This window comes from Equus asinus, chromosome 14 (genome assembly GCF_041296235.1).
Source record: "Equus asinus isolate D_3611 breed Donkey chromosome 14, EquAss-T2T_v2, whole genome shotgun sequence".
Taxonomy (NCBI): domain Eukaryota; kingdom Metazoa; phylum Chordata; class Mammalia; order Perissodactyla; family Equidae; genus Equus; species Equus asinus.
In genome coordinates this window covers 40,310,417-40,322,584 of record NC_091803.1, presented here as the reverse complement: position 1 = coordinate 40,322,584, position 12,168 = coordinate 40,310,417, and the positions used below count along the sequence as shown (strand labels likewise).

Here is a 12,168-nt window from a genome sequence, read left to right as displayed (position 1 = left end):
ATCTTAGAGTGCGTAGCATCTTCCACGCAGAGGGTCCACGGGAGAGGCTGAGAAGCAGTACCCACCCCTCGTCATTCTTCAGGCTCAGTGGGAACCTAGAAGGATCGAGTGGGGTTCCGGTCAGTCAAGGAGCTGAGGCCGACCAGCCCAGGACGCAGGTCTTCTTGCTCCGAACCCAGCTCTGTCGCCACCAGGCTGCTCCAAGCGGCTTTGCTCCAGAACATGAGGACGTTCTCTCCACGCCAGGGCAGTTCCAAGCGGGCAGCCCCTGCCAGACGTGGCTTTGCAATCAGAACTATTTCTTTAAGAAGCCACCAGGTGGCGCCTCAAAAAGTTAAATTGAATTACCATACGACCCAGCCATTCCACTCCCAGGTCTACACTCGAGAGAACCGAAAACACACATCCACAGCAAAAGCTGTAAACAAATGTCTACACCCGAGAGAACCGAAAACACACATCCACAGCAAAAGCTGTAAACAAATGTCTACATACACCCACACTATTCACAATCACCAAAAGGCGGAAACAACCCAAATGACCATCAATGGATGAATGGGGAAACAAACTAGGGAATAAACATACAATGGAATATTACTCAGCCAGTAAAAGGAGTAAAACATGGATACAGGCTACAACGTGGATGAACCTTGAGAACACAATGCTCAGTGAAAGAAGCCAGACACAAAGGTCACATACCATATGATTCCATTTCTATGAAATGTCCAGAATAGCTAAACCCAAAGAAACAGAGGCAAATTTGTGACTCCCAGGTGCCGAGGGAGGAGGGAATGGGTAGTGACTGCTTAATGGGTCTGGAGCTCTATGTTGGGCTGATGAGAATGTTCTGGAATTCGATAGAGGTGATGGTTGTACAGCACTGTGAATATACCAAATGTCACTGAATTGTTCACTTTAATGTTAGCTGAATTTTAGCTTAAAAAAAAAAAAAGCAGCCACCAGGAAATGTGGGCAGGGCAGTGCTGGGCCCACTGCTCACTGTCTCCAGGCAGGGCTGTGTTTGGTACCCATGCTGCACAACAGCTTGAATGCAACAGGAGTCAATCAACAACAAACAATAGGAAAACCACAGGCGAGCCAGACCAGAGGCAGTCGGGTGTCGCCCTGGCACTCAATTTGCACTGTGACCCCCCCCCACACACACACACAACTATACAACCACAGGCTTCACAAACACCACTGTGCGCCATGATGACCCGGTGCTGTTAGATACACCCGCTAAGTTGATTTCGCCCTTTTGGAAGCCAGATCCAAGATCACCCGAGACACTGCAACGCTAAGAGCTTTAAGGGGACTTGCATGTGCGGTGCATGCAGACGATGGAATATTCTTCAGGGATAAAATGCAACAAGCCGTGAGGCCATGAGAAGCCATGGAGGAGCCGTAGATGCATACTGTTAAGTGAAAGAAGCCAGTCTGAAAAGGCTCCATACTGTGGGATTCCAACTGTATGACAGTCTGGAAAAGGCAAAACCATGGAGACAGCAAGATGAGGGGGTGGCAAAGGGTTGGGGGGACAGAGGAACAAACAGGCAGAGCACCCCGGATTTTTAGGGCAATGAAACTACTCTGTATTATCATACAGACACTTAGTATCCTAAAGTGTTCGAGACACATCATTACACATTTGTCCAAACCCGCAGAATGGACGCCACCAAGAGTGAGCCCTAATGTACACTATGATCTTTGGGTGACAAGGTGTCAGTGTAGGCTCATCGGTGGTAACAAATGTACCATCTGGTGGGGGCTGCTGATAATGGGGGAGGCAGTGCACGTGCAGGATATGTGGGAGATCTCTGTACTTTTTGCTCAGTTTTGCTGTGAACCTAAAACTGCTCTGAAAAATAGCTTATTTAAAAGGAGAAAAAAGGTACTTCAACGTGGAAACATTTTCCTAATACTGCAAAGATCAGTCACGAAACAGTTAAATGCACCAGATTATATACGTGGCCACGAACTGTTTGCTTTTTTTCTTTTTAGTCTTTCTTAACCTCAGAATCTCATTTCTTTAAAATTCTTTTAGACTTTAAAAAAAAAAAAACCCTCTTGGTTTCTCTTTCATCATCCTTGCTGGATCTACTTTCAATTCACTCGTGTGTCTATAAAAAACAGACTCCTCATTGTAAACATTTGAGTCATAAATGCAGGAAATAACTTCAATAGGATCCAACATGCAAATTAGAATTTTGTCAGTAAAATTCCAACGTCTACATTTACTCCTAGCAGAAATCTTTGAGCCCAGAAAGTCAGAGAAGGATTTTAACATCCCGGACACAAGAGGCTGTCCCTGGGGAGAAAATCGAGGCCAAACTCTGTGTGAGCACACGAAGCCACATTTATAAATAGTTCAGTGCCCAAGAAAGTGTTGTCGGTAGCAACTGGGAAGCCAATTGTCCGAGAGAAAACATTTTCATGGGTAAGGTTGTGGTCAGCCAGGGAGCTATCACGTGCTTCGAGTTGGCATAAATAGATGTGATATCTGAATACTTTTGTTAACAAGACACAAACGAACACTTATGTTTAAGGCCACCTCACCGAGGCGGGCTAACAGGATACAAGAGATATCGCCGCTTGGGGTTTGAAATTGGCAAAATTCTTCTTTTAGGTCCAAGTAGATACAAAGCTCTTCCATTAATCATATGTGATCCAGCGTTTGCAACAAACAAACTCCAAAATCTCCAAAAAAAGAGTGGCAGAACAGAAGAGCCTTTTAATTTGTAAAAATATATGAATAAGCCTGTGCCGTGAACAAAAAAACGGAATGTCCGACGAATCCTTCATACTCTCGGCATCTGAGCTATTTTTAAAGTTCCATAGTAGACACAGTTTACAGTCCTTGAAATAGGGCTCTTGTTCTGAAGACTCTGCATATGTAATTAATAACAGCTTGAAACCATTTATATACCACTGTCTGAGCCCAACTACTAAATATGCACGGCCTTCAATTTTGTCAAATGCAAGAAAGACACATGATCAAGGTACGGTGACAAGCAATTTTCCCAGACCCTAAGTGGGGGCTTCATTGACCATGTGAGCCACACCAAGAGGACATTATGTTCTTGCACTTTCCAAAATGAAGCTATATGGCCAGGTAGGAAAAGGGAGAACGATATTCACATTCCTGGTGAGTCACAAGGCCCTCCTCCAGCATCTCACCATCACCCGGATCAATTAACAAAGCCCGTTTTGTTTGGAGGATGAATGAGGACAGCTTTCTTCTCTGCATGTTATTAAAACTTGAAAGCGATGGCTTGCTGCCATCGATGATGCCTATTGGGTTCCAATCGCCCAGCGTTCGAATCTGCCTCACTAGCGATAATCCACCCAACTCAACATGGGTCATCTTGACGTGGCGGGATATTCAGCAAGTCTGAAGTTTTTATCACGAAGGCTTTTCTACCATCATGGAGCAAATAAAGGCTCTTTGTAGCAAGAGCTGAAAACACAACATGAGACCTTTCTTCACACGGTAAGAATTGATCAATAATTCACTGAGCGAACCAGAGTTTATTTTTTTAAAAGCAGGATAACACCAAAGTACTATGTAGTAATCCATATTCATTGCAAAAATAATTACTGGAACTTTCAAAACATCAAATGAATAAGCGAAATCAACGGTTATGACTATAGTTTTCAACCAATATACAGATTTTCATTCCAGCTCTAGGTCTGATTTCCATATAATATTATTCACATGCAATCTCTGTGCCTCTTTATTATCAGAACGGGGACTCCTGAAAGTCGAACCCAGTTTTGTCCTGGTTTCAAAGATGACACAGCAGCTAACCGAGAACTCTGGTTTGCTGTTTCTGAGTCCTAGGAATCAGGTCTTCCGATGTTATATGACAAACTGCATTTTGGAAAAATATGACTCCAGATTCCTTGGAAAAGTCCAGGTTCCCCAAGCTTTTCAGCACCATGGTACCCAGACATGCCCCATCACGCCTTCCCTCGTCTTCTCAAACATGCCACCGGGAACCCCAAAGGGGCCCCGCTTTAAGAGTTCCATCTAGAGATTTTAAGAAACACGCTAAACCCAAATAAAGGCAGTGGATGAAAGGATCCATTACTTTTTCTGTTAAGAAAAATAAAAATGTGAGAATGCATCAGCAGACAGGAAAATGATACCAGTCATATGGTTAAGGAAGATTGTTCTATAAACCTTCCTTTCAAAATTATGTCCGAAGGTGGTTAAGACCAAAAGGAGGTCATAAAACTGTTAATACAAACAATTCCTCTAGGAGAAAATAGCCATTCACGAAAGCGGCTGAGGATCTGGTACAAAGAACTGAGGGAAAGCGGACCCATGATAAGAGCCAGCCCGGTACTTCCAGCATGCCTTCACGACCTCGTGGATGTGTATCCGGTGGGTGTGAATAGCCCCTCCTTGTACTCAAAAATGAATTAAGAAATTAAAGTGAATTTGTGTGCTAAGGAAAAGTCTGCAATTACAGAATCCGAGAACCCAGCCCTTAGTCTATAAGGCAAGATTTCTGTCATCAGAAGTGGGAACAGATAGATATAAAAGTAGGCACTAAGGGCTGGTTCAGCCGTATTCGGGCCAGAACAGTCTCTAAAATAAGGCAACCCGTGGCTTCTCAGTTTGAGACCACCCCCGGAAAGGCCCCGTGAGGCAAGAAAAGAAGCCAGCCAATGGCCAATCACCAGAGGATACTGAGAAGGGGCAACAATCACAGTGAGACGGGATGACGGGGGGTCACGGGTGGGCAGGAAACCCCTGAACCAGCCCTCGAGGTGAACGTCTTTGCATGGCCTGTGGATGGCTCCAAGCAGCAATTTCTGGGGTTCGGAGGGGTGTTACTCTTGCAGTATTTTCCCCCCAAAAGAAGACACGAAGGTGGAGCCTGGCGGGAGATGAGACCACCAAGGTGGACCCCCCCGCCAGGGCCGGGGCTGGGTGAGAGTTGGGAAGGACGTTCTGCAGCACACGGCTCCCTCCGGGTCTGGCCGAGTCTTACAAACGCTTGTAGGTGCCCAGGAGAGCTTTGCAGTTGGGACAGTAGTGATCCACATCCTGCAGGGCGTCCACGCAAAAGGGGATGAAGCAGCAGCCCGCTATGCACCTGCAAGGAAAAAAACAGCCCCACACGGAGCACGTCACCGACCGCAGCCGTCTGGATGGTGGCCGCCCAAAAGAGGATGGCGGACATCCTGACCCCCAGAACCTATGCCTGTGACCTTATTTGGAAAAAGAGTCTTTGCAGACGTGACTAAGGATCTCAAGATGAGATCGTGCTGGATGATCCCGGTGGGCTCCCTAAACCTGATGACTGATGTCCTCGTAAGAAGAGGAGGGGACACACAGAGAGACAGGGAGGGACAAAGGCCATGGGAAGATGGAGGCAGAGACTGCAGAGATGCAGCCACAAGCCAAGGACGGCTTGGACCACAAGACACTGCAAGAGCGAGGAAGGATTCTGCCTTAGAGCCTTCGGAGGGCGCGTGGACTTTTGTTTTGGACTTCTTGCCCCCAGAATTTCAAAAGAATAAATTTCTATTGTCTTACGCCACCAGGTTGGTGGCAATTTGCTACGGCAACTGTAAGAACCTGGTACTCCAACCAACACCAAGGCTGCTCCCACAGACGGACTATCCTGGGTGTATTTTCAAATCTTGGGTCATCTGGGCATCTTTCAAAAGTCTGAGATTGGGGCCGGTGAAGTCCTTTTGTAAAGGGCCACAGAGGACATATTTTGGGCTCCACGGGCCGTGTTCTGCCGTTGGAGCAGGAGAGCGGCCACAGCAAATCCGGAAGCAAATGGTGCGATGTGTTCCCGTAAAACTTAAGATGGGCTCATTCGGCGCCTGGGCTGTTGTTTGCTGATCTCTATCTTAAAAGGATCCCCTTTCCATATGGAGGTTGCTTCCTCCAGCAACAGCCAAAGAAAGCTCCCCAAATAGCATCTCTTAATCTCCGTCATCATCCTCAGCACACACAGGCACGACCTTCCTACAGCCCCTGGTATAATAAGAAAGAACATTTGGTCTTTGTTCCTGGTCCCTGGCACGGAGCTCGGAAACCCTTGGAATTTCCTGAGAGACGGGAGTGTCTTCCGGTATTCCTAACAAACCCCTTTCAACCACACCTGGGTTTATGCTAATGAGGCAACCAGGTAGCTTCCAGGATGGGGCTGCTCACCAGAAAGACCAAGTGATGGGAGGGTTAGAACTTCCAGCCCCAACCACAGACCTCTGGGGAGCGGAAGGCGGCTGGGGAGTGCGTTATGAAAACTCTTGAACGACCACCCCTGGAGGGCTGCTGGGGGGGTGAAGGCATCCACGTGCCAGGAGCGGGGTGCACCGGAACAGAAGCTCCTGCCCTCGAGACCCTTCTGGACCTCGCCCAGGGGACCCCTGCATCTAGCTGTTCATTTGCATCCAGTCAATGTAAGTAAAATGCCCTTCTGAGTTCTATGAGCTGTTCTAGCAAATAACCAGACCTGAAGAGGGGGGAGGGGGACCCCCGATTTATAGCTGGTCGGGCAGAAATACAGGTGGCCCAAGACGTGCAACCGGTGTCTAAAGAGGGGGCCTGAGCTCTTAACTGTGGGGGACGTGCTAACTCTTGGGAGTTAATGTCAGCACTGAATTGAGCCACTGGACGCCCAGCCGGTGTTCTCTGACTGGTGTCAGAGGAGACCCCACAGCCTTACAAGCAATGTTTGCCAAAAATGTAGTTAAAAATCAACATTTTACAGGAAGACATTGGTTTGCTAAAGCGGAATTGGGAAACACGCCGCTGCGGAAGTGACCTTGTGAAAGAAATTTCCTCCTGCTGCCTAAGCGTCCACGAGTTCAAAGGGGCAGCTGGTCCATCAAGAAAGATTCCTGACCTGCAGCTGACGCGTGCAGGCGCCGCTCCAAACAGCACCACACACCCACGACTTCCCCTATCCTCAACAACCCCCCGAGATGGGCATTATTACCCCCAGTTTACAGATGAGGAAACTGGAGCACAGAGAGGTGAAGCCACTTGCCCACAGTCACACAGCCAAGGGAGGCAGAATTTGAACCCACAGGACTACATTTAAGGAAGAAAAAGGGAAGAGGGAACAGAAAAGCTGCCTCAATTTGAAAGCCAGATCAGCAGAGGCCGACCCTCAACAGAAGTTTCCCTTCTGTCTTTCCCTGATTTCAAAGAGAAAAATTAGTTTTAATATGAATGTCCGAAGGCAATGAGCTTTGTTTAGCATTTTCTGTCCGGGGAGTGAAAATGACAGCCATCAAGGGGGTCCCAAGAGGAGGTCAGGGAACCAGAAGCTAAGAAATGTGTTCGATCTCCTTTCTTCCCCAAGGAACCGTGTCCTCAAGGAGGCTCTGAGCCTCTCTTCGAAATCAGGAAGAGAAAGGTCGTTCCTTCTCAACCTGAGTCACCAGCAGATGATGAGGAGCGAGCCCACTGCACAAGAAGCAAGCGCTCTCGAAAAGAAACACAGAAACACCGTCTCCTTCAAGGAAGAAAACGGAGGCCCTGTGGTTTCCAAGAGGCTCCACGGCCGTGAAGGAGGCCGCCTCTGTCCATTAGGGGAAAAGAAATTAAATTGTGTCTTTCCTCAACTTCCTCCCAGAACAGAAAAACTCTTATCTCTGGCGATACAACACCCTTGGCGCAGACATAAATATTGACACGCTCTCCTCATGAGGGCAATGGGGAAAATACTCGAGGTCATAAAAAGATGAGAAGTTCTGAAGAGATGACTATGAAGTATTTTAATGTACGGACTGTGCAAAGCTTCTCTCAGAGGCGGGCAAACATTATTATTGAGGTCATGAAATTCTAGAAGAAAAAGAAATCCTTGAGAGGCTCAGCCCACAGAGAGACGAGCAGCTGCTATGCTGGTCTCCACAGGCAGGGAGCGGTTTGAGCAGACGAGCAAGAAGAAAGGACGCGTGGGACAGTGGCTTCCAGGCCCGGATACGCTCAGGAGCAGCAGTTCTCAAGTGAGGATGATTTCTGGTTAGAACAATGTGGGAGGGATCCAGTAAACAGAGGCCAAGGATGCCGCTCAACATCCTACAGGGCACAGGACGGCCCCCCGCAACACAGAAGCTCGTGCTGCCGTTGAGAAATCCCGCAGGAGAGGACAGTAAGAGAGCCCGGGGCCCGAGTGGACCCCAGACTTACCCCAGCAGGCACAGGCTCCCGCAGGACAGCCAGGTGAGGGCACCGGCGGTATAGGACAGCTGCGTCACGATCATCTTGTTGCAGGAAGGACAACACATCTGGACGGGGCGGTCGAAAAACGAGACGGGCTGCTGGACGTAGACAGTCTGCACGGCAACTGAGGGGAGCGGGAGGACCAAGGACAGGTGGATCAGTAAACGAGGAGAACATCCATGAGACGACAAAAAGGCACAAGCGGGGGTCTCGACAGGGATTTGCACACCCGTGTTCCTAGGAGCCCTCCTCCCGAGATCCAACAGGTGGGAGCTACTCAAGTGTCCATCGACGGAGGAGCCCAATGTGGTCTATCCTTACATACGAAAATGGAATATTATCCAGCCTTAAAAACACCCGCCACCATGTGGATGAACCTGGGGGACGCGGTGTAAGTGAAATGCGCCGGGCACAAAAGGACAGCTCGTGTACGAGTCCACATATACGAGGCACCCAGAACAGTCACATTCACAGAGACAGAGTAGACGGGTGGCTGCCAGGGGCTGGGGAGGGGGTGGCGGAGTTACTGTCTAATGGGGACGGAGCTTTAGTTTCGCCAGATGAACAAGTTCTGGCAATGGATGGTGGCGACAGCTGCGTGACAATGAGAATGTACACTTCAAAACGCTTTAAGAGGAGAAGTTTCATGTTACGTGTATTTTATAAAAAATAAAAACAAGTTGGGGTGGGGAGAAAAATGACACAAAGGGAAAAAGAGAAAGCAGTGGCAGATTTCCAGAACTATGGCTTCAGGGGCCCTCAAAAGCTCCACATCCGAGATGGGGAGAGACTGCGTGTTCCTGGAGGAGGCGTGTGGCTCAGCCACGCCAGCATTTCAATCTCGACTGACCGTGGACTCATGCGGGGAGCTTAGTGGGAATGCAGATTCCCAGGCCCTGCCCCCAAGGCAGTCTCATTCAGCAGGTCTGGGGCGGGGTCCCCAAGCTGCTTTTTAAGCTCCCTGAGTGCTTCTTCAAAGGGGGTCCACCGACAGCAATTTCAGAAACAGCGATGTGATGGCTTTCCGCCTCAATTCTCTTCCTCCGCACATTAGCGGTTGCAGGGGCTGGGGGAGGGGGAAATGGGGAATGACGCTAACGGGTCCAGGGTTTCTTTCTGGGGGGATGGAGACGTTTTGGAATTAGCGCTCATGGCTGCACAACTCTGTGAATATAGTAAAACCACTGAATCGTATATCCTTTAAAAGAGTGAACTTGATGGTAAGGGAATTATAGCTCAAAAAAGCTGTTGGTTAAAAAATGGAAGGAACGGAGTCGTTGCTAGGATTAAATGAGATAAGGATGGCAAAGAACCTCACAGCGGGCCTGGTACAGAGTGAACCGCGAGCGACAATTCCCTCTGTTCACAGGGGGCTCCTTAGAAACTCTTACACCCAGCGACGAGGCTGCAGTTTACCGAGCTGAGGAACACGGACCCGGCTCTTTAAGACAAGTCGGGTGGCCGTGTCGATACATGAAATGAGCACATAAAATCATGCTAAAAACAGAAAACTATGTGAAAACATGCACAGGCATTCACAATCATCAGAAGTCAATCATCATGATTCAGGTCACAAAGCCCTCACAGTCCAGCATGCTCTTTCCGTTTTTTGGCAAAGTTGTTTAAGCTCATATTTCTGTCAATGCGACTTCCTTCTGTTCCTTTTTTAGGGGTGTTGGAATGCCATTTCTATCATCCACAAATTAGGAGAAATTAACTATTGCCCAGAGCTAACTGAAACTAATACTCCTAGAAAGACCTTCTAGAAACGCAGTAGTGAAGCATGCTTTAGCACTTACGCGTAAATTTTATTGTGTTTTTTTGGTACGAGAATGAGTTTTTATGGATCAGAGCGTGCTCTGAAATAGTCTAAAATCATCATGTGGTCCTCTCCCATCTCAAGGGTCAAAGTTACTAGAGCACAGTGACGACATTAGTTCCCATTTATCAAGTAATGACTCAGAGGCCTTTCTGCAACCTTCACAACCCACTGAAGGACCTGACGAGCACCGGTTTACAGACGGGGAAACTGAGGCACCAGGAGGGTGGGTGGACCCAGGCCGTCTGACTCCCGGCCCACTCGCTGAGCCGTGGTTTCCTCCTGAGCTGCTGGTGATGGTGAGGCCACTGCACACCTGGGCACACCTGGGCAGCAGGAAGTCCCAAAGGGCGAGGTCATGAAGAAGGTGCTGGGGGCTAGGGGGGCCACCTGTGCGAACGGTGGGCTGGGGCTCACCTGGTCCTCCCCAGGGGCTGTCTCCTCTCCCTCTTCTTCTCCAGCCCCGGCCTCGGGCAGGGGCTCTCCCGCCAGACCTCAGCAGGAAGGGTGGGGGCCCTTAAAAGCCAATTCCCCTTCCCAAATTCCTCTGGGATAGTTGGCTGTACCACTGTGATAAGTGCCAAAGGATGGGTTTATGGCGGGCGTGGAAAAGCCCACAGCTGTACTTTATTAGGAAAAGCCATGGGCCTCACCAATGTGGAACCTAAGACTGCACGTGAAATTTCAGGATAAAGGGGAAAGCTGGACTTCAGGCAGAGCCACCGTGGTCCCTCTCTTCATTCTCCTGGGGTCCCCAAGGCCAGGGCGCTAAGGGGGACCTGCGGGGGGGGGGGGTGTCGCACGTACTTGCGTTGGCATTAGGGACCGGCACTGGCTGGGTGTAGTAGGCAGGCGGATTCATGCCCTTCCCATCCGGGCCCGTCACCAGCCCCGTGGTGGGCCCAGGCACCGGGGCCGGGGGCGTGGGGAAGTAGCTGTGAACGCCCACTGTCTCTTCATACGACGGGGGCGCTGTTGGCACCGAGGAAGGCCCAGCGGACGCCTGGTAGGATCCTGGAGCAGACATTTTACCTAAAGCAAAACCAGAAGAGACCAGATCAGAAACTCAGTGGACATCTCTCTCTCTCTCTTCCACTCTGATCTTTAATTCTCCACCTGACAACCAGAAAATCCGAGGAAATGAGTCGCCTCCAGCCTTGTCCAAAAGCCGGAAGGGGAGTTAACGTCCCTTCGAGGTGCAAGAATTGTCACCTTAACGAGGGATTCCCTAGATGGAGAGAAAAGGTAAATAACAGCGACCGAAAAAGCGCCAAAGCTGAGAAAATCTCAAGGGTGAACATCCGCCAAATTTAAGCAGAAGTCTTTGCATTTGAATCCAACGCCCAAACGTGTCTTTCACATCCAGCGTTCTTTCTCGTTTCTTTCTAACTGCTGGTCTCACTAATGGTGTTTCAGGGGACAGAAAAGACAATGGCTTTCAAAACGCAACCACAAACTATCAGAATTAACAGCAAAACAAGCCAGATGCCTAAAAAAGCTCCCCGTCAACCACGCCATTTACATAAAGTTCAGAAATAGGCAAAACGAATCACGGGCCGCAAGTCGGAAAGTGGTCCCCCCGGGAGGCGGAGCAGAGTCTGGGAGGGGGCGGGAGGGGGTCTTCTGGGGGGGCTGCTCACGTCCTCTTTCTTCATCTGGGGGCTGGTGACATGGATACATTCACTCTGTGACAACTCGAGCTGCACAATGAAGACGTGCGCCCTGTTCTGGACGTTATGTTATAGTTTTTTTAAAAAAGTAAACACACGCATCAGTTCCCATTCTGAAAACTGAGTACCAGGCAGCCAGGCACACATTTGCTTTCGTGAGGGCAGAGAAAGCGTCCCCGCCCCACCCCGACGGAGCTGATGCCTGCCTAGAATTACACCTCCTGCGCCCGGGCTGCGTTCCTGTCTGAAGTCCTGCGCGCAGCAGCCCCAGGGCAGCTGCAGAGGACACAGTCCGTCCTTTGTGCGGCTGTGTTTTTCCAACGGGGCAGGGCTCAGGCTGCGTTAGAAGAGCCATTCAAATCGGTCCCAGGAGAAAGGAGGAAATGAGCCGGGAGGGCAGCGTGCCACGGTCCGGGGGCTCCGACCGGCCTGCGCCCCTTCCCACGCATTCGGCCCCGTCTTCTAGAACCCGTGGGAGG

The 12,168-nt window shown here is 49.6% G+C and overlaps 1 protein-coding gene across 5 annotated transcripts in view; it reads right to left on the bottom strand.

Annotated features, from left to right (window-relative positions):
- Nucleotides 1-3,508: 3,508 nt before the first annotated feature.
- Nucleotides 3,509-12,168, bottom strand: part of LITAF (lipopolysaccharide induced TNF factor) — a 28,451-nt gene continuing 19,791 nt past the window's right edge. For 4 of the 5 annotated variants that reach the window (XM_070484922.1, XM_044746787.2, XM_070484924.1 and 1 more), the window contains exons 2-4: nt 10,827-11,051; nt 8,168-8,324; nt 3,509-5,105 (exon numbers count right to left, since the gene is read on the bottom strand). In XM_070484922.1, coding sequence (XP_070341023.1) covers nt 4,997-5,105; nt 8,168-8,324; nt 10,827-11,051 — 491 coding nt within the window. In that variant the 3' untranslated portion in view covers nt 3,509-4,996. Of the gene's footprint in view, nt 5,106-8,167; nt 8,325-10,826; nt 11,052-11,231; nt 11,420-12,168 lie in introns of those variants that run through there. The other variant, XM_070484925.1, reaches the window with a different exon arrangement.